General features: G+C 33.9%; 1 protein-coding gene across 1 annotated transcript in view; it reads left to right on the top strand.

The window, feature by feature from the left end:
- ATRNL1 (attractin like 1) overlaps positions 1-23,203 on the top strand; it is a 701,048-nt gene that overhangs the window by 476,781 nt on the left and 201,064 nt on the right. The window contains exon 27 of the mRNA XM_061191223.1: positions 1,650-1,757. Coding sequence (XP_061047206.1) covers positions 1,650-1,757 — 108 coding nt within the window. The remainder of the gene's footprint in view (positions 1-1,649; positions 1,758-23,203) is intronic.

Below are 23,203 nucleotides of genomic sequence, written 5' to 3'. Positions count from 1 at the left end.
CAGATGTTAGAAAATCATGTTAAGATCCAAACTAGAATTTACAATTTTCTCAAGGGAATTTTTATATTACAGTAGCAAAGGCAGTTTGTATATTTGTATGTGTGTGTGTTTATGTTTTTACCAGATAAAAAGAGCATTGTGTCTTCTACACTTAGCATCCCTTAGTATTTGGAGTAACATTATGTTTGCATTTTGCATAGACACGGTATTCAGATCAATTGGCCACTCCTATTGAGAGAGACACAAACAAGATTCTGTTTGCCAGCAGCTGTATTTTTAATAGTACAAATCTGAGTTTATATTAAATTGAATAATTTGGTTGTTTAAATCACATTTACTTTTTACTCTGAATATGTTTTTAGTATGTCTTCATTACTCCTAAAAATACATATAATTTAAGAATTTAAACTACTACTGAGTAATAGTTGTATTATTTCTGTCCTGTATTAGCAAGTGGATGTTCTCTCTTTAATAATAAAAGCAAGGCCTTAAATTATATTTTAGATGCTCATTACATGAACACTGTTACTGCTGTGTCACAAGCGTTAAAATAAAAATGTTAAATAATAAACTGCCATCAAGCATTGGCTTTTGTTCCTTCATCATCTGAAAGGGAATTTTATGAATGATGCATCACAGTGCTACATACATTTACATTCAAAGACCAGTTGTTAATGTTTTAAGTTACTTCCAGTGAATCTTTAAAAACCTGTGTGAATAATGAAGCCATTCATTGTGTTCAAGGATTTTGCCTTTCTTCAATGATATGATTTTCTTCTCATTTGAAAGAGTATTTAATTGCATTGCTCATCCACTTTTAATATTTAATAATAATTTTATTAGCTATGTAGAATGAGAAGGGCAAGATTTGCAATATCTAGTGCTGGTCATCAATTTTTTCTTATCATGACTTAATGAATATTATAATTACAAGGAGAGGCAGAAATATAAATTAGCTGGGTACTTGGTTGGGACTTGCTGGTTTATTGGTTTTAGTTTGAGCAAAGCCCAGAAGAGACACAAATAGAAAGAAACAAATATCCGGAAATGTTTTAGAAGCCCTGGCACACATGTTTTGCAACCTACTAATCATTCCTCATTTAAATAATGAACAGAGGCTTTGAATAAAGTTGAAAACACTGACAATAATAATTCCTGCAATTGACAGGGGATCTTGATGACTTACAAGGCTTAGTCTTGGCAGGTATATGTTCCTTTAATCTCTATTAATGCATTTTGACAACTTTTGATTATCTTTTCTTAAACATTTTTACTGTCACTTGCTTTCAGCTAAGACAAAAGCATGAGTTACTCTGAGTGGGAAAACTTGGCATAGCCATCATCATAATAGCACTTTTTACTTAAGTAGCAGCTCTCATCTGAAGTTTTCAAAGTGCTTTTGAGTACATTTCATTAGGCTTGTGGGATGGAGGTCAGGGGAAATGTTCTTTGGAGGCACCATACATTTAAAGCCTCTATGGAAATATAACCCAGGCCATGGGGAGAAAATAATTTTCATTTTTAATGATCTAGATATGAGTATGTATATTAGATGACTTCTCAATTTTGAATGCCATTTTGTTCAAAATGGAACTAGATATTGTTGGATTTAACATGTTTTAAAACAAGTGATTTTTAACCCCCTCCAGCAACTGCTTCGAGAACGACAGCAGATGGCCAGCCGTCCCTTTGCTTCTGTTGATGTAGCCCTGGAAGTGGGAGCTGAACAAACAGACTTTCTGCGAGGGTCATTAGAGGTAGGAACAGTGGTGCTGAAAGGGGACTGCTGTGATGTGCATATGTATATTACTTCTCTAAGCTGCATCTGCTTGTGAAGCCAAACAGAGTCTGATTATCTAGACTTGACAAGATTCAGCTACATATGTTATGCCTTTTTCAAGGCACATAGTTTTAATAGGATGACATGAGCTGTAACAAAAGCCACTGGAGAATCTATTAGTCTAGGCAAGAGTGACAGACTGCTCACCTGGCAGCCCTTCCCTGATAAATAGGAGCTGAAGGAATTCAAGATATAGGTATGATGGAAGAAACATAGTGCCTGTGTTTAGTCCTTGGAGTGCTCAGTGCCCCTCAGTTAACAATTCACATCATTCTTTATTAACAAAGTTGGCTATAAAAGGTGGGGGGAGATGAGTTGCATTTTAATTACATAGTTTCACTTTTTGAGCATTGAGAATTGTAGAATATAGTGAATATTTTTATATGATGGCTGTATTAGTATATGCTTTTATTGCAAATGCAGAAATAGAGTATGGTGAAAGAGAAATGATTATGTGCAAGTAAATGTGATATTAGAATCCTGAAGTAATGCATGACATTTCTGAAAATAATAACCCCCAAAGAGGAAAAATCCACAGATTGTGATTAATATCTAATCAAAGCATTTTGAGGCATAGTAATTTTATTGTATGCTTACCTTTTTAATTTATATTTCATATGTGGTAAGATGTTTAAGCAGGAAGATTAAAAAATACAATTGAAATATTTTATTCGCTTTTTAAAAAGTACCCTTTTGTGATTAACTTCATGTTGCTATTTTTAGACTTTGCTTTTCTTTGAGGAAAGCAAGGAATATAAAAATAGACTCCTCCAAATATCGAGATACAAATATAATTGATTTTGTCCATAGAATTTTTGGTCATTCTGAAAAAAATAAAGTCAGACCTCATGGATGCTATACAAAGGACCAGATTTTAGAGGGCATTTCTCTATGAAATTTTTTTATTAATAGCTTTTGTGTACTTGATTTTTTACTACTCTAGATCACAGGTTGCCATGGAAGCTTAGAACATTAGAAAATTTATGGGTATATCTTCCATTACTTAGGGAGAAGTGCTCTAATTTCTAATTTTACAGTAAGTGCTCTGATTTCATTTTGGCCCTTAGTTTCAAATAACTTTAGTACGGAACCTTTAGCAAATAGAAAACCTGAACTGTTTGAATCTAACTTCCTTTTTCTCCTCATTTGTTTAAAACATTCTCAAATGCTGCTAAAACTCAAGTGACAAGAAACAAATGAGTGTAAACGATACATACTAGGCCAAGGTAGAAAAGAAATAATCAAAGAGCTAGAAAACTCATAAACTTAAGAAACAAATGTAATAACTATGTATCATCATAGCTGGTCAGTTGCTGCTTAATAGTGTTCAAGAAAGTATTCTCAGGTGTTTTTTTAACCTTAAATTTATTTTGTAGAGTTTAAAAAGTTCTACCTCTACTTTCTTTTCCCCCATATTTGCCTGGTAGTCCTTCTTTTATTCCTTTATTCCCAACTTCTCTGTACCCTTCTGTTTTACACCTATCCCTTGTAGAAAAGACTGTTAGCTTTTTATTTTCCCGGTCACTCTGTGTTTCTGTCTTTTGATTGGTAAATTTAATCTGTTTACGTTGACAATAATTGCTGGTCTACCAAGGCTCATTTTAGCTACTCTGGTGTGTGTGTGTGTGTGTGTGTGTGTGTGTGTTGGTCGTTGTTGTTGTTACTGGCCTTGCTTCTTTTTGGTTCTTTTTCACAGCTTCTTTTGGATAAATTGATTTTCTTGTACTAAACTGAATATTAAATACTCTATTCCTATGTTTCTGGTAGTTATCCCTTATTTACCAAGATTCATAGAAATGACTATTTTTCCCTATCGGTGTCTAAAGCTTATTAATACAAATTCCTGCCCTGCCCATCTCAAACACAGTTATTACTTTAGCATTCTTTCAGCTCTCTCTGTTTCTCCCACCCTGCGTTAATACTGCCTGGAATTTTTGACCCAGATATTATAGGTGCACTTTTTCTGCATCACAGCATATTTAAATAACGATGAACCACCTTTACCCTCCTTTACTTTTTGTGTCTAGTTGCTTGCTCATACATTTCTTTCACTTGTCACTAAAGTAAATCCTCAAAATATTTTCTTCAAAGAGAAACTTTATGTATTTGAGACCTTAAATACCTATATATCAATATATTGATTTTGTCCTCACATGTAAATAATAGTTTAATTAGATATAAATTTTTGTTTCAAAGTTGTCTTCAAAACTTCAAAGATATTACTTCATTGTCTCAAGTCTGGTGTCAGTTTGATTCTTTGTCCTTTACTAATGAGCTCCATTTTCTTTTTGGAATCTTTCAGAATTTTCTCTTGTTTTTCAGTGTTCTTAAATTTCTCTCTGATATGTAAATATGATCCTATTTGGCACTCTATGTACCCTTTAAATCTGCAGACCTGTAAGTTTGTACAGTTCCGGCTAATCTTTTTTACTATTTCTTTAAATATTTATTACTCTATTCTCTCTCCTTCTGGAATTCCTATTAGATACTCTTGATACTTCTTTTACCATCTATATTTCATAGCTTTTCTTTTATTATTTCCACTTTTTTAATCTCTTCCTGATGCCTCTGGGAACACTCCTCAACCTGGTATTCCAGTATACAATTTTTTTCTTAGGTTGTATCTTTTCTGCTGTTTAACCCATTCATTGACTTCATTTCAACAATTACATATTTTGTTAATACTTGCAAGTGATTTTTCTTCATAACTGCTTGTTTATGATTCATATTTCTAATACCCTCCCTTACTTTTCTGAAACCATTTATTATATTTAATTTAAATATTGTTTCATATTTGCCATCCTTTAGTGTAGACTGTTTCATTTTTCTATTTCTTTCATGGTGCTTACAGTCTTTTCTTCACTCTTGTGTTATTCTATTAACACGTATTTTGTTATTAAGATCTACTTAAAAATAGGCATAATATCCTTGACTGTAGATTGTGCTCTTATAGGTAATTTAGAGGTTGGAGGTGAGAAAGCTGCTCATAATGAATAATCTGGGCTCAAGCACTACTGCTCATTTGCCACGGGTGTCCCTTTCACTGCAGAGAACTTTCTATCTAGTACTTCTTTCCCAAGCATTATTATCAGATGCTAGCCTCCCTCTGGTATAATTGCCAGGTCAGCAGTTGAAGTGAGGAGAAGTGAATGCTTAGGAGTTGCCCAGCCTCCTGCTAGTGTGGCTGTAGGATCCCTCACCCTAGCAGAGCTCTAGAACTCCTCCGTCATTAGTTTGCAGCCTTGGGCTGGCACTGGCCTGGTTCTGATGCTTTTCTGCCCCACAGCAGGCAGGGTAGGCATCAGTCCACCCAGGACAACGTGGACTCCAGTCCTCTTCTAATACAGGTCACCATTTACTCCCTGCAAGAGTCCTAATCACTTTCAGTCTTTCCTAGTGTTTCTTTAAGACTTTGTATTAACCTCTGAGTGTGTCCTGAGAGTCGTCAACCTTCTGATTTCTTATATGTTATCTCTATGTTTGAACTCAGGGGAGGGACAAGTGACTCATTCTGGCTTGTCATTTTTTGGCTGCAGGACCATATGTGCAAGTGCTTTGTACTCCATAAAGCTTTATGTTAATGTTGGTATTATTATTTTCTCTTTTATTATTATTCAGTTATATGAATAACTGGTGTGCCTCTATTTCTTTTGTATCACTTGTTTTCTAAAACTTAAATTCAAAACCTCAAAGAAGAAAAATACCTGCCTGCATACTCCCATTTAGAAAGCCCTTTTTATCTGGGGATCAGGTTCTACTTATCAATGTATAGTCTTGTTAGTTTTTTGGAAACAGCTTTATTAAAATGTAATTCATATACCATACAATTCACGCATTTAAATTGTAAAATTTGATGGGTTTTAGTATATATACAGTTGTGTAACCATCACCAGAAATCAATTTTAGAACATTTTCAAAAATTGAGCTCATCTCGAAAAGAAACCCCATTCCCTTTAGCAGTCACCACCCGCTCCCTTTTTCCCCAAGCCTCTCTCTTAGCCCTAATCTACTTTTTGTCCTTATGAGTTTTTCATTCCATTTCATATAAATGGAATCATGCAATACATAGTCTTTTGTGACTAGCTTCTTTTACTTAGCATTATAGTTTCAAGTTTCATCCATGTTGTGGCATGTATCAGTACTTCATTCCTTTTTATTGCCAAATAATATTTGATTTTATCGATATAGCATATTTTGTTTTTGCACTCATCAGTTGATGGACATCTGAGTTGTTTCTTCTTTTTGGATATTTTGAAAAATGCTACTATGAATATTTGTGTACAAGTTTTGTTTCCATTTCTTTTGGGTATGTAACGAAGAATGGAATTTCTGGGTAATATGGTAATTTTTCATTCCTTGTTGAAAAGACTTTCTTTCTCCATTGAATGATCTTGGGAATCTCATTGAAAATCAATTGATCATAAATGTGAGAATTTATTTCTGTAATCTCAATACTATTCCATTAATCTATAGGTCTATCATATGACAGTACGGCACTATTTTGATTACTATAGTTTCGTAGTAAGTTTTGGGATTAGAAAATGTAAGTCCTCCAACTTTCTTCTTTTTGAAGATTGTTTGGCTCTTCTGGGTCCTTTGAATTTTCACATGACTTTTAGGATAAGTTTGTCAGTTTCTGCAAAGAAGCCTGTTAGTACTTTGATAGGGATTGTGTTGAATCTGTAGATCAATTTAGGAGAACATATAGTATTTTAACATTCACTTTATTAAGGTGGTAGTTTTGTTAATTGAGTGCCTTTATCCTCCATCCTCAAAACCCTAAGTTCAGTACCAGGTTTCCTTCATCTTGATAAATAATTATGATTTCTGATATTTAAAGTTCCCTATATTCACATGTCTAATAATCTCAAGTAAATTGACAACTTAGAATTTTTTTTTTGAATTCAGATTGAAAATACTGTTGTTCAGTAGATTGTTTTCAGATCTTAAATCGTTTACTTCTTCCTGTAAAAGTTAAACATCAGGAGTAAATATCAGCAGCTAATGCTAATTTCTTTCTTTGACATACTTTAGAAAATAATAGAGGTAGAAGCATAAAGTTTAAAATTATATTTTGTTTTCTCCTTTTCTAAGCATTTTGTAATAATTACTACTAAGTAGAAGTTATCTATCTGCTGTATATACACATACATATGTGTACATAGACATTTATATGTGAGATTTATTTTCCATTGTCACAGTACACTGGAAGCTGCTCCAAATTGCTCTTTTTTTATATACATAACTTAGTATGATGTGGTTTATTGATCTGCTTACACAGCAAATTCTGAAGCCTAGGCCTATCCTGAAATAACATTAAGGACTTTATTTAAACCTAGAAAATCAAAGTAATTGTAAAGTTCCTCTGCTGGGTTTTTCTTAAAATTCAGTGATTAAATTCAACACAAAGCCATAAGTAAGCTGGCTATTACTATTCTGTAAATATTCATTGAGTATTCATAATGTGGTAATTTAAGGAATGGATTCCTTTTAAATTAAGTTGGACTCATGTGCTACTCTGAGTTCCAAATCTGTACAGTCAGAGGGAGAATGTAAGGTATAATATGAAATTAATTACCTTTGATACATCTGTAGGTAATGGTACTATACACCAAAATGTCCTGTTCTATGAAGTAGATGTGTTCCTGAAAATTTTATATATAAGCTAATTATATTTTTTAATGAATGAGGAGTATTCAGTCTTCACAAGAACTTTGTGTAAGCCCTAGGTGTAAAACCCTTTGTGAGTAAAAAAAAAAAAAAATTATAGTATGAATAATCCCCCCCTAAATTATCCGTTAAAAAATCTGAATCATTGTATTTTTCTAAATTATAGTGACAAAATACATTATTAAAATTTAATAAATGCACTTAGAATGTAAATTTATATATAAACACAATTTATTAGTTGGCTTTAAACTTATTTTTAAAAGAGGGTTATTTTTAGGACTTCACTGGAGGTCCAGTGGTAAAGACTCCATGCTTCCACTGCAGGGGGCACGGGGCTCTATCCCTGGTCGAGGAACTAAGGTCCCGCATACTGCACAGCACGGCAGAAAAAAAAAAGGGGGTTATTTTTGTGGTGATCTTGTGACCCATATAGTATATATTTATCAGTTTTCTTCCGCCAAGTAATAGCATGATAATTTACGGTGCTTGTTTAACAGATTTTTATGGAATGCTCCATATACGTCAGGCACTGTTCTAATAAGCACTTGAGAAGCATCAGGGAACACAACAAAGAACCCTGTCCTCATGGAGTTTATATTCTAACAAGGAAAGTAAGTTATTTAATATGTTAGGAGGTGGTAAGTACAATGGAACAGGAAAAAATAAAGCAGGATAAGGGTTTTGGGAGTGCTTTGTGGAGGTGGGGAGAGTGTGCTGTATTGAATAGGGTGGTGGTCAGGGTGACCTCACTGAGAAGATGAGAGTTGAGCAAGGCTTGAAAGAGGTGAAGGAGTTAACCATGCAGCAGATTCCTGGGGAAAAGTGTTCCAGGCTAAGGCAATGGCTAGAGCAGGGGCCCTAAGGTGGGCATGCCGGGCAAGTTCATGGAACAGCAAGCATAGGGTGGGGGCAGGTGCAGGAGGAGGCAGATGATATAGGGCCTTGTAGACCTTTGTAAGGATCTTGACATTCAATCCTAAGTGAAGGGGAGAGAACCAATTGCAGGCTTTTGAGAGAGGACTGACATAATCTGTTTCTAGAAAGATCACTCTGCCTTTTGGGTTGAGAATAGTTTGAAAGGTGATATTGTATAGTTTCCTGAGAAGCAGACAGCAAGACAAGGAATTGGTTCATTTGAAGAATATGCTGGTAGGGAAATGGAGCCATGAGAAAGGGAATGGAGAGCAGTCAGTACCACTATGGACAACTAGGGCTTAATCCCATCGGGGAAACTCTGGGAGTCAGGGTAAAATGCACGTCAGATTACAGACACCAGGACAATTCCTCACCTCCCTCCAATCACTGGTTGAGGGCCACTTCCCAGAAGGCCAGAGGAAGCCCTCAGGCAAAGAAATGAAGGCTTTGGCATTGGAAGTTAGCGGAAAACTGACGTGGTCACTGGTGGCGGTGGGGGAGGAGTGTAAATCAACCCAAAGTTTCTGCTACTAGGGCAAGAATAGAGGGAGAGAAACTTGTTCCAAGGCTACTGTAGGAATCCAGGCAAGGGATAATGGTGGCGAGAGGCGAGACCAAGGTCATAGCAGTAAAACAGATGAGAAGTGGTCAGATTCTGGACTTTGCTTTTAAAGTCATTATGAGTATAACGTTCTCATTTTGAAAGCCTTTCTAGAGACTTTGTGTTTGTAAAATCCAAATAGAAAATAAGACAGGATTTTCTCTCTTTAACTGGCACTGTAATAGCTCTAAAACTTCTGAGGCTGTTGTACTTACTCACTGAGAGGAATAGTCACATTCTCTCTTAGTATACCCTCTCAAACAACAAAATATATGCTTTTCCTAGGTAACTGATAGAAACCATGAGGAAATGAGGTACAAGAACCTAGAGCCCCTTAAGTGACTTAGATTGACTAGGCTTGTTAGATCTGGTGTCACATGAAAAGTATAGCATACAGTTTGATCACAAACAAGTTAATTTATAGCCCATTAGGTTGAAATGATGATGATGTTAAGAATGTACATTCCCTGTTCATGGTTATTTGGGGGAAGAGTAGTGGTAGGAAGGAAGGAGGGAGGGAGTTGGCAGTTTTATAAACTTATATGAGTCCTCAATTGTCATTGACAGTTTTTGCTGGGATATTATTCTTTGTTTCTATTTTTATTTTTAATTTTTTTAGCCAATTATTCTTCTACCTCTAATATTGAAAAACTGGAAACCACTTTAATGGCCAAAACTAAAGGATTTGTTAGTTAATTTATTATATTTTACAAAATGGTATATACATTGTGATCTAATTTTTGATAAACATTGAAAAGGATCTGGTCTAATAAATTCTTAATAATAGTTGTATCTAGGTGGGTAGTATATATGGGCTGTTCTTTTTGCATATCTGTATTGTCCTTTCTGTAATGGCATGCATGGCTTTTTTTTAACAGGAAAAAATAAAACCAACAATAGGGTGAAAATATAAAATGTGAAGGTTTTTTCCCTTAAGTTTTAGACCCTTATATTGACTGCGTATTTGGGGGCTTGAAATTTTGCCAGGTATTTAACATGAATGTTTTCAATCATCATTTCTGTTTTAGGGAACAAAAACTCTTATGCATATTGTACATATTCTGGACTGCCCTGTTAACCTTTTTACCCATCATAATTAATTTATCCACATTTCAATTTTTGAAAATGTAGATGACCATTGGGTTATATTCTACAAAATTAGTGCTTAGGTGTTCACCAAGCATACACTAGAGAGTGCTTTCCACACAATAGAGAAGAGGATTTATATGCCAAGGTAAGGAGCTTGAACTTGAGCTTCGTAGGTCATGGGAACAAGTGAAGTGCTTAAATTGAGTTTAAGATACTATTTTTCAAAATTTATTTACATATACTGTCTCAATCTCATGTGAACCTAGGTCAATCTTATAAAACCCGAAGCAGATTTTGTTTGTTCTATTTACTATTGAAGAAACTGAGGCTCTGTGAGCTTAAGACCCTTGGTGAAGATCACAGTTTAGTCACCAGTAGAGTAAGAGCAGGGTTTGTATCTCAGATTGGCCCAAGAAATTTCTTTTTCACAGAATTCTTAAATATTCTGATTTTAGTTCAAATTGAGAATACATTTTAGTCCCCAACGTATCTCTGGAATATTTTTTCTTGTAAAGCTATTTATAAGCATAGAATTACCTAACATTTATGTAGATGCTCGTACAGTCATGAGTAATTGAGACAGTTCAGCCTAGTACACTACGTAAGAAAAAAGGTGACGGGCACATTGTTTAAATCAAGGCCAGACACAGTGAACATCTCTCATGTTAAGAGCATTGTTGGCTTTGCTCCCAGAGCAGCGTGAGCCCAGTTCTCTGCTGATGGGTACAGCCAGTGGCCCCTCTGGCATTTCATTCCTGGCCTGGCATCTTCATGGACAGTAGTTTCAATGGTTGGACTGAGGATTTCCTGGGTTTCTTATTTTTCAGAGATTTATAGCTGTCTTGTGATACTTAATATTTTAATTATTTTATTAACATTTATTATCAGTGTTCTGATTATAAAAATAATAAATCCTCATTGTAGAAAAAAATGCAGAAATAATCAAAATTAAAGTGTTCCATTCATATAAATATCTATTGCCAGAACCTTTATTTCCTTCCTGCAATATTTTCCTCTTGCATATATGTATTTTTACAGAATTGTAAGTATATTCTATATGTGATTTTGCATTCTGTTTTTCTCACCAAGTAGTATAATAAGAACATTTTGCACTTCTAAGTTTGATTTTAAAATGCCATGTTGTTTTGTAGTATAACGTAATTTATTTGGCTGTTTTATTTTCAATTAGTTTGATTCTAATTTCACACTATTATAAATAAGGCTTTAATTAATGTTTGTACATAACTCTTGATCCTAACCTATAAAAGATAAACTGCTAGATCAAAAATTATGACCTTTCATGGATCTTGAGATATATTGCTTACTTACTTTCCAGAAATGTTCTTTTTCAAACTACCTTTAACAAAGAATGAGAATTCCTGTTTTCCTGCATCTTTGTCAAAAATGATTTTTAAAGCATTTTAAAAACAATTTTGGTAATTTGAAATATGAAATGTTATATTCTCCTTCAGATTTCTTATTATTAGCAAAATCAAATATTTTCATATTGTCTTTAACCATCTGTATTTCTCCTAGTTCATTTTATTGGCTATTATTCCCATGTCCTCTTCTATTTAATAGCATTTACTGATAGTAATCTGATTACACAAGAAATTCTATATTAGTCACAGAAAATTTGGAAATGATTCATAGCTTATTCAGTATATTTCTTCATCCTTCTATTGGAACATATTTTTGCTTCTTATTTATAAATCACATATATTAAATGTTTGTAATTTTCTGTTACAGATATTTCCCTTCTGGATATTGCTATTAAAATGTTATATTTTCTCTATTTTTTTCTACTAATCAAACTGGTTTAGTAATATTTTCAGACATTACTTTTGCTTTCTATTTATCCTGAATTTTTAATTATTTTTCCTTCTTTGCTGGCCTTCTCTTGAATTGAAGATTTTTAAAAATCAATGTTTCCTTTTCTCCTCAACTGATATGCATATTATACACTCTTTCTCCTCTTTTGGTGATTACTCTTAAAATTTTAACAGGCATAGTTTCAGTCTGAAAATAATGAGCTCTTCCCAAACAATAAAAGGTCCTAAACACAATTTAAATCTTGTTTTCATCTTATATGTCACAGTTATCTTATTTGTAGTTCTATGAGTTTTGTCACCCCTTGAATTAAACATTATTATTGTTGCTGTTTTACACGATCAATATGTGTTTAAATTTTCCTATATAGTCACTATTTTCTTCACTCACTGTTCTTTGCATTCAGAGCTTCCTTCTGAAATGTTTCCATATTCCTATTATTTATTTTTAGAAATTGCTTTGGCACATGTCTTCTGATAATAAACTCTCAGCTTGCCTCTCACTGCCTGCCTTTTCAGTTTCACTCAAGCCTTGGAGCATCCCCATTGCTTGCAATCTAAGAAATGTTTTGGAAATACACATTATCAAGCATCCAGTTTCTTTGCAGTAGGAGTGCCATACTCAAACATTTTGTTTATGTGAAAATTGTTCTGGCTTTTGGCTTCCGTTGTTGCAGCTGAGAAATCTTCTGACAGTATAATTGTCATCCTTTTGTAGCAAATCTAGCTTTTCTTACCAATGACTTTTAAAATCTCTTTGTCTTTGGTGTTCTGCAGTTTTACCATGATTTTCCTAAGCATAAATTTATTTGTATTTATCCTTCTTGGAAGATTTTGTGTTTTCTAAGTCTGAGGATTCAAAGTCTTTGTTTACTACTAAAAATTCTCAGTTATTATCCCTTTGAGTTTCACTCTCCTCCATTTTCTGTGTTCTCCTAAGATTCTGATTAGATGGATGTCAGATCTTCTCATTCTACCTTCAAAATCTCTTAATCTCTCAGTTTAGTGTCTTCCATCTCCTCTCCCTGTGTTTCTTCTCGCTTATTTCTTCAGAGCCTTGTTACGGTTGGCTACTTCTTTGTTCAGTAGTATATAATCTGCTGTCTACCCTAGCCACTAGATATCTTTCAACACATATTTTTTTCATTTTTAAAAGTTCTGTTTGGTTCTTTTCAAATCTGCTTAGCAGTTTTCGAAAGTCTCTTCTTGCTTGCTAGTTTTTATTCCCTCACATTTTATTCCAAACATATTTTTAAAAATTTTATATCCAATCATTTTAATACCTGAAATTCTTGGAAATCTAAATCTATCAATTTCTTTCTGTGGGCTTTCATTCACTGTGGCTTATTTCCTGGTGTGTTTAGTGATCCTTATGAGCTCCCATTTGTTTTGATCTTAATCTGTGCTTTTCTAGAGGCCTAAATATAGAATGCTTTTCTCCAAAGAGGATTGCTTCTGCTAGAAACCAAGACCTGCCATTATTCTTTAACCATTTCTTCCAGGGTCCCTGGCAAAGTGCAGGGATCTCGAGTTGAGCTTTCTTGCCTTGTGAGTTACTTATATCAGCTTTTATCCTCAGGGCAGCTCTGCTTTCATGTTTGCTTGCTGCTCCCTGCTCCCCTTTCCAGTTTTAGCTCGTTGCCTTGGAACATTCCCTAACTGCAATGCTTTAAAAAGAATTTGGTTATTTTGTAGTGAGAGGACCCTACTTAAATTACAGTTTGTCTTCAATAGCAGCTCAGTTTTCCTGGGAGCATGTTCTCTTCTTTTTGGATTGATGTTCTTCTCCTGGCATTAGCTTGTTATATTCATTATCACCACTTTGAGATTCCAGTATTGGCAACCTCTGAGGGGGTGGAAGGTAACAGGGGTGGGACGGTTCTCTCTACTTGTAAATGGTTAGTGGTATAGAAACAGTCAAGCCACCAATTTCTTACTGATCTTTTTGTACTCCCTAAGGCTCAAGAACAAGGAGGACTCGGAATACCGATTATGTTTTTTCTTAGCCTCTTAGGCACCAGAGAGCCCAAGGATACTCTGTTAGGGATTATACTGACCTTCCTCTTGGTATTTACAGAGCTCTCTAGACCATGTCTCTGTAAAATTCATACCCTGGGTCTTGATGCTAATTTCTGTGCACTTCCCCAGTTCAAAGAGGGTAGCGTTCGGCAGGAGTTCCCTCAACCAGAGCTTTTACAGGACCCAAGCCCTGTTTGCACATAACTACCCATAGGCCACAGGAGCCGTTTGCCTCAAAGAAGATGATTTTCAGTTGGTAGTAGAGAGAAGTAGACTGTTAAGGTCACATCTTCTCACATTCCTCATAACAAATGCTTTAGAAGACAAAAGGCTTTCTTATTTTAAGAAAATTATTTAGAAAAAATCGGAGATTTTTATAGGCACATTTTTGGTTCTTGAAGTAGGGAAGGATATGGATTCCCCAGGTGCATTTAGAATTTTCTTTATCTTTCTTTTAAAATTATAAAAAGACTTCTCTTCACCAAGACCGTTTAGCAGAAAATGTTTTCAAAAAATTTTTTAGAAATATAAGATTTGGAATTATAACAGAATTATAATGGATTGAATGGAGCATGAATTAAGAATTAAAGATGATTGATTCTTCGGAATTAACATGATAAGAATAGGACCCATTAACATGGGATGAATATAATATAATACTTAAATTACTGGAATCTGCATGGTTCTAAATTGATATAATCAGAAGTCACAATATGTTTAGGCATGAGAAAAGTCATCTGTTTATATTCTTAATACCTAGCTTTATAAATGCCTTAAGTTAACTGTACTTGTAAGTAAAGTACTGCTAGCATCTTTCATTCAGAATTCAGTGAGTTCAAAGCTAAAGATATGTATTTATATTTTTTATGCACTTTCAAAATTAAAATTTTATAAATGGAAGTTTTCATTGAGCTATTAAAACTTTATGGTTATCTTATCTTAAATCACTTAAAATGAATATAAACTATGATGCAGAAGAATATAAAGATGAAAATAAACAACAACAAAAACGTAAGCCCAGTTTCACCTCACGGTGTCTGATATGATAAACAGAAACATTTACAAATACAAGAGGCTTATAACCCTGGTCACCTATATTCATATTGGCTGTCATTCAGCAGAATGATACTTTACTTAAGGATACTGTCATATCATAGTTGAAGCAATGCTAGCATAAGTTATATTTATATAGCAGTCTTGCAGATAAGAAGTGGCTGTGTAAAGTAGGCTACAATATCATTTATTGGAAAGTCATAAATACAGTTTAGCAATTCTTGAGTGTAGTGTTCCAGCTCTGCGTAAAAAAGACTGAATTTCCAGCCCCACTCCCCATCCTTATCCTTTACCTACTCTCAGGTAAAACAGATAGTATATTGGACCCATCCAAAAAAAACTGTGGGCAGATTATATCTGCTGCAACCAAGAACACACAGTATTCAAGGGTATTTTTGAATACTGTCAAACACTTTCAGCACTCATTCCTTGTATATATGTTAAAATATTAATGTTTAATATATTAACATAAAACTAATATTAATATCTTAATTAGTACTGGTTACTCAGTAACAATAACAAAGAGCTAGCTATATTTTTGGCTCATTTTTCTAACTTTTTAGATTGTCTTGAGGGATTTGTTGTGTGTCTGATTGTGTGCAGTTTTATTTTCTGATTTTTGTTTAAGTATTTTATTAGGCTGTAGTTCCCTATGGCAGTTGTTATTACACTAAATTTATGCCTCTGTTTAATATATTTTCTGCTTACATTTCATGTAAAATCAGTTACTAATTTAACTTATATTTCTTCTTTCTTTCCATTACATGCATTAGTAGATAATCTGATCAAGTTCATATCCTCAATGGAATAACTGACTGTAAGAATTCTATAAAATGCTGTTAAATCAAATAGAAATCTTATAAGTATAATCCCAGATATTGGAAGTGTAGTGCTAGATATTTTATATGTAGAATCTAAGAAACCAATAATGTTATACTTTAGCTAAGTAAACATTTTCATACGTTCTCATACTTTGCTTTCTTAGAAAATAAAATAGCAACCAGGTCAAAATTTAGGGTATTAAATCTGAAAATTTACCTTAAATCTTAATATACATTTTCTTTTTAATCAAGGATTACAGTTTTACATTTTTCATACCAGAGATCTTTGTTCATATTTATATCTTATAATTTTGTTCATATTTATTTTAAGTCTCATTTAATTTTTGGTTCATGAAGAAAGGCACAGGATTAACCATTAATGGCATATAAAAATAGAGTAGACTTCAAATAGATAGTTTATATGCAATTTTTCATGGAGAAAGGGTCGTTATTTCTTAAGGACTTTCTCATCTCTAACACATTTTAGGAAACAAAAGCAAAAATAACCCAATTTTATTTTTCCATGTCTCATAATATAAAGTCAATCTTAGAAAGAAATTCTATGCTATAATAAATTTATTCAACAAATATTTACCAAAATTACTATGTGCAACTCAGTACAGATGGATATGGAAAAGATACTGTCTCTACCTTCCAGGAATTTATACACTAATGGGAAAGATAAGATGCAGAAGTACCTCTTATATGTTACATATATGTACATATATATGTATATACAATGTGATTAATGCTAAAAGGACAAAAAACAGTTTCTGCTGTATAGCAAAGTGAATCAGCTATACGTATACATATATCCCCCCTTTTTTGGATTTCCTTCCCATTTAGGTCATCACAGAGCACCAAGTAGAGTTCCCTGTGCTATACAGTAGGTTCTCATTAGTTATCTGTTTTATACATAGTAGACTATATATGTCAATTCGAATCCTCCAATTCATGCGACCCTCCCTTACCCCCTTGGTATCCATAAGTTTGTTCTCTATATCTGTGTCTCTATTTCTGCTTCGCAAATAAGTTAATCTGTACCATTTTCTGGATTCCACATATAAGTGATATTATACAATATTTGTTTTTCTCTTTCTGACTCACTTCACTGTGTAGGACAGTCTCTACGTCCATCCACGTCTCTGCAAATGACACAATTTTGTTCCTTTTTATGGCTAATATTCCATTGTACATATGTACCACATCTTCTTTATCAATTCCTCTGTTGATGGACATTTAGGTTGCTTCTATGACCTGGCTATTGTAAATAGTGCTGTACAGCAGAAACTGGCCCAGCAGTGTAAAGCAACCATACTCCAATAAAAAAAAAATTGTAGAATACATAGAAAAGAATAACAAAAATACTACATACTACACCTCAAAACTCATGCAGTTTTGAGTTTTATGCTCAGGGTGGCTAAGGGACACTAATGCATCATTTTATATTTTGTGAACTTTGAATTAAGTGAATGGATTATGTAGTCAACAAAAATTTCAAACTTGTGTTTTTAAGAAATATGAATATTTTTCTGTACCTAGAATAAAAAGCTTTCCATAAAAAAGGGACAAAAAACACAAAGGAGAGAAAAAAATTTAAAACAATATATTGTTGAATGTTTCATGAAAAATTATAGTAGTTCTTGGCCTTTAAAGATAGATGAAATGTCAATAGGTAGAGGAAGGAGTACAGTTGAGATAGGGGAAGAGTAAAGAGACATGCCAAGTTGAGGGAGCAATATGAGTAAAAGACAAGAGACAGAAAAGAGTGTTGTATGTGTGTGAAACGGTAAAAAAGCAGGATTAACTGAATGAGGAAGAAATTGTGGGGTTCAAGTTAGACGTTGGAACATATTATGGAAGTCAATTTTAACGAGATGCTAAGGACCACACAGAAATTTTTTGAGCAGAATTTTGTGATTGGTTTTAGAAAATGTCTACTTGGCAGCATTCTGTATCATTAATTGTTTTGAAGAATAATTGAGGTGGAGAAACAAGCTGGCCACTTAAGCCCTGAACTAGTGGCTGTCAAAACGTAAAGGAGCAAACATATTGAAAACTAAGAAGAGGCAGAATTTACAGAACTAAATAGCTGATTAAATATGGAAATGGAGTCTGGGGCACAGAGAGGGAAGGACCAGGATGCTGCGAGTTCCTCATACATGCTAGAAGTCATGGGCATGAGAACAGAAAAGAGAAACAAAGACAGAATCTCTGGAAATTGCTACAATTAAAATGTTGGAGGCATAGTGGAGGAAAGAAAGTATCAAATGACAGAAAGGGAAAGAAGCAACTTGAGATGTTTAGGACCATTAGAATTTAGAAAAAGAAGGTATGCCAAAAAGGATGAAGTGACAATGCCATCCATTTCATAAGCAGTCAGTGAAGCTGAGAACTAGGGAGAGGAGATGGAATTTGGTAATTGTGTAGTCATTGGCGACTTTTGAGGAAGTAGTTTCTATTGAAGGGCAGAAACAAGACCATAAAGACTGGGTTGAAGATGAGAACATGGGTGCAACAAGGTGGACTGCTGTTTTGAAATTGATAATGTCCTAAGGAAGGAAGGAAATGAGACAGTAGTTTAAGAAACTGGCAGGTTCAAGAGAAGTTCCTCTGGGAGAAGAATTACTGATGTGGAAAAAAATGTAGGTTAGGATAGAGGAGAGGGAAAAGCAGAGAGAGGACCAAGGAGACAAGTATAAGGATTAATTTTGGAAAGATAAGAGAGGATAAGAAAATGATGAGTAAAGATTAAAGGGAATTTTGAGCAGTTCCATGTGATAGTTTACCTTTGATGTTCTTATTTTTTATGGTACTATTAGAAGTAAGGTTACCTGACTAGCGTGAGCTGAGGGTGTAAGGTGGAGGCTTAAGAATAGTAGAAGAGATGTAGAACACTTGTTGGAAAGGCTATGATAGTTGGTTAAGACAGGAAACTGGGAGTTATCCAAGATTTCTCCTTCTACTCTGTTCTCCGTTTTCTATCAGTCATTGAGCCCTGTCAGTTCTACAATGTAAATATATCTTAAATTCATCCTCACTACTACTTTTCTGATTTCAAGCCTCAAGGTCTTTTTTTCCTGATGTTACTATATTACTCTCCTTACTGGTCTCCCTGCCTCTATCTACCTCCCTCCTCCAGGCTTTTTTCCACATTGCTACCAAAGTGATCTTTCTAGGGTGCAGATACGTGTGTATCACCCTTCTCAAAATTCCCCAATGGATCCTCATCTCTTACAGTGAAAATTCAAATTCTTCTGCATACTGTACCGTATCCTACAGTCCTTTCCTTTCTTATTCCATCTTTTCTTGCCCTCTCACCCCAATAGCCTGATCCCTACCCAACATCCCTTGCCTCTATCCTTGTTTCTGCTGTTCACTTGTCCTAGAAGAAGTTGCCTATCTGGTAGAATTCAACAAATTCTTCTGGTCTGAAAAAAAAAGAAAGAACGTTTGAATAAAGGAGGAGATGAACGAAAAACCTTATCTTAAGGTGACAAAAAGGATTGCTAAACAGCAATGAAAACCCAAAGAAACTTAGCATGAATTTTAGTAAGGACAAGGACTTTGTCTTAAAGCTAGGATCAGAAATGAGGAAAGCACCTAGTAGGATTCACTCAGGGTTAGATACTGGCAAGGTGAATAAAGATAATCAAGTTAATGAGAGATGCTAGGATACCAATATGAGAGACTCTCTTAAAATTGCTGGGGGTGGGAGCGAGGAGTTCGATAGGGAAGGCAGGTAAAGGGCTGTGGCTGACATTATGGATGCTCAAGGGATAGAGAGTTGAGATTAATTAATTAGTTAACTCCTTATTTATTTACTAATCTAACATTTATTGCGTACTTCCTTTATGTCAAGCATTGAGAATACAGAAATTAATATAGGAGCACAGTCCCTACTCTTGTGAATAACAGTTAATTAGGAGTGAGATGGAAATTCAGTGCTCAAGATCTTAAAGAGATTTGAGTTATTAGGGCTGCCTGGTTTTGCCTTTTTATTGATCATTAACAATTAAGTAGATATGTGTTCTAATCATCCAATATTACAACTTCCTTACTTCACTTTAGTGCACTAAAACACACACACAATGGCCCAGAATTAAAAAACAAAAAACGAAAAACAACTTTGTTTAGAGAAGATGGTGATTTTGAGTGAACAGACAAAATCTTTTGGTGACCAAATTGGAAAATGGTATTTAAAGACAATGTTGTCCACATGCACACATGTATCTTCACACAGGGGAAAAGTAAGTGTAAATGATTTATGTACTCTATGTGAGTCAATGTGAGTAAATATTGAGTATTATTAAGCCTACGTACCTTTTTTCAAGATTTTACTTTTTTAGAGCACTTTTAGGTTCACAGCAAAATTAAGAAGGTACAGAGATTTCTCATATGCCTGCCCACTGCTCTCACACATACCCTACCTAAGTTTTTTGCCTATAACTTCTTGTTAGAATATTCACTTTCAAAATTATATGAATTTTTGAAGTGTGTATTGTATATGTGGCCCTTGAATCTCTCTTTGAAATGATACATTATGACTTCTGTGTGTATGTCTTGGGGAACTTTTAGGAAGTACATTCTCGAAATAGAATAACTTTACTTTATATAAATTGAATTTCAAGAAGTTCCATAGAACATTTTATTAAAAGTACATCACCTTTTGATGATCCCATTTATTTGGAAAGAAAATAACAAGAAAACGTGCCATGCTCTATAGTAGGCACTCCAGACAACACAAAGGTGTTTCTGATACAATCAGTGCTCTAGACTATCTTAGAACTTACTGTGGAGAATGACATCAGTTTCCCCACCCCTTCTGTTATCCCCTTCTCCTCTGCCCCTGCTGCTCCTTTCTTTCTCTTCCAGATTAGTTCTGTTACTCCACATGGTCTCATGCATTATAATAACTCACGCACATGATAATAAACCTGAAGCACAATGAGATCCCATAATACTTTTGATTCATTAAAGAAAGTTTAATTTTAGTATAATTAGTAATTAAAGAAATTTTATTGTAATGAGATTAATATAAGATCACTCTTTCCATCATAACATTTGATTAACTGCATACCTCCAGTCTCCCGCTGTATTGAATGAAGTGTAAGTGTATGAGTACATAAATGCATGTATAAATGCGTATGCACAGTTTTTATCAAGTACTGAGAGAAAATGTGATTGACTTAATGACATATTATTTAACTATTTTTCTATGTATTCTTGAATTATCAAGGCAATACAGACATCATAACATCAGTTATTAATTTTATATAATGTTAGTTTCTCTCTCTGATTAGAAAATTAAAACATTCTAATTATAGAAACTTTGGAAAATACAGGAAAGTATATTATAAACCTAAGCCTCATCCATACTCCATAAGTTCTAGCAAATGTACACAGTCATGTAGTGACCACCTCAGTCTAGACAGAGAATGAGTTCCCTCATGCCCTTCTGCAGTCAATTCCATCCCTCTGCCCTAAACCCCTGGCAACAACTGATCTGATTGTTTCCTTATAGTTTTGCCTTTTCTGGAAGGTCAAATAAATGGAACCGCATACTATGTAGCCTTTGATGTCTGACTTCTTTCACTTGGCATAATGCTTTCAAGATCCATCTGTGTCATTGTAGGTGTCAGTAGTTTGTTCTGTTGCTGAATAGCATTCCATTGTATGGATGCACACAATTTATTTGTCCAGTCACCTGGTGATGGACATCTGGATTATTTCCAGTCTGGAACTATTGTGAATAAAGCTGCCATTAACACTTGCATATAGGTCTTGATGTGGAAATATGTTTTTATTTCTCCTGGGTAAATATCTATCAGTAAAATTGTTGGGTCATAACATAAAAGTATATTTAACTTTAACAATTTTCCAAAGTGGCTGTACCATTTTGTATTCCCATCAACAACATCTAAAAGTTTCAGTTGCTTTGCATCCTTACTAGGTATTGTTGACTTTTTGAATTTTGTTTTGTTACTCTAATATGTGTATGGTGGTATATCATTGTTGTATTTGGTTTTGAGGATACCTAAACTTCTTTTCAATATAGATAGAGCCTGCCTATCCATTTATAGGTATCCATATCTTCAAATATTAATTTTTTCCATAGATATATATGCATAGACATCAACTAAGGGATATTCTAAAATAAAAGACTGGGAGTAGGGGATATCTAATATATGCCTATAAAATAAGAATCCAGAAATGTAACTTTGGAAAACTATTTTCATAATACCATTGTATTTTTCCAGCTTCCTATGAGGCCCTCTTTAGTGACATAACACCATTAAATAAGATATAAAATATTAATATCAAAGATTAATTTTTAACTTTTATAATGAAAAAATTTAAGCATATGTAGAAATAGAAAAATGAATTATATTCCCCAGCTTTAGCAGTTGGTAGCTCATGGCCAATCTTGTTTCATCTCTATCCCCCTTTTCCCCCAGCTCCACAAGTGGTTATTTTGAAGCAAATCCCAGGCACCAAAGATTAAATTTTAATTGAATCTCAGTGCTCTTGAGTTATCATATTAGTATCAAAAATAACTATTTTTAAATGTTTAAATTTTAAAAATTAATTTCTAGTATTTATCTCTAAGGTTTTATCAGTCTTTTGGTTTGACCTATTTATATGTAAAGTGTAAAGTATTTGCTAGGTATATTATTCCAAGCGTTTATTCAATAAGCTATGGGAAATCATCACACCTGAATGGGAATAAAACTCATTAAGTGAGATTGTTTTACTTTATTAGCATATTGTGTATATAGTTTCTTTGGTAGTACTGTATAGACATTAAATTATAAGAATTGCAGGTCTGCTTAATGGAAGGTGCTACTTAAGTTAACAATATAGGTCATTTGATCTATTTTTTTATTTACCACATTATAATTTTTAAATTACACATTGACTATAATCCTAGGAGTACTTTCTTAATTCTTATTATAATACTGATCTAATTTTTCTCACTGGGAAACTCAACTGAAGTACATAACCGGTTTTAATTAAGAATGAAAAAAAAAGAAAAAGAAACTTCACATCATTAGGAATTCTTATTTTTGCCACTCTAACAAAAAAGACCATAAGCAATATGAGATTAATCAGATGTGAGAAATGATAACCAACCATTTTAAGGGCCACCTATGATAAACTATAATAATTGGGGAAGTAATCTTGACATATTTCAGTCCAAGTATGAGTATCCAGAGTTTATTATATTCCAGACTGTATCCGTTACCAAAGATGTAAGGCCAAATTAACTTTAATGCTGCAGTCTTCACAAGACATTCCATAGCTAGCAATAACATTAAGATAATACTGTTAAAATAAGAATTTCAGTTATAAGGCAGATGAGACT

The sequence above is a fragment of the Eubalaena glacialis genome, chromosome 1 (genome assembly GCF_028564815.1).
Source record: "Eubalaena glacialis isolate mEubGla1 chromosome 1, mEubGla1.1.hap2.+ XY, whole genome shotgun sequence".
Taxonomy (NCBI): Eukaryota; Metazoa; Chordata; class Mammalia; order Artiodactyla; family Balaenidae; genus Eubalaena; species Eubalaena glacialis.
The sequence above is the reverse complement of the archived record's forward strand: the minus strand, read 5'-3'. Positions and strand labels throughout refer to the sequence as shown.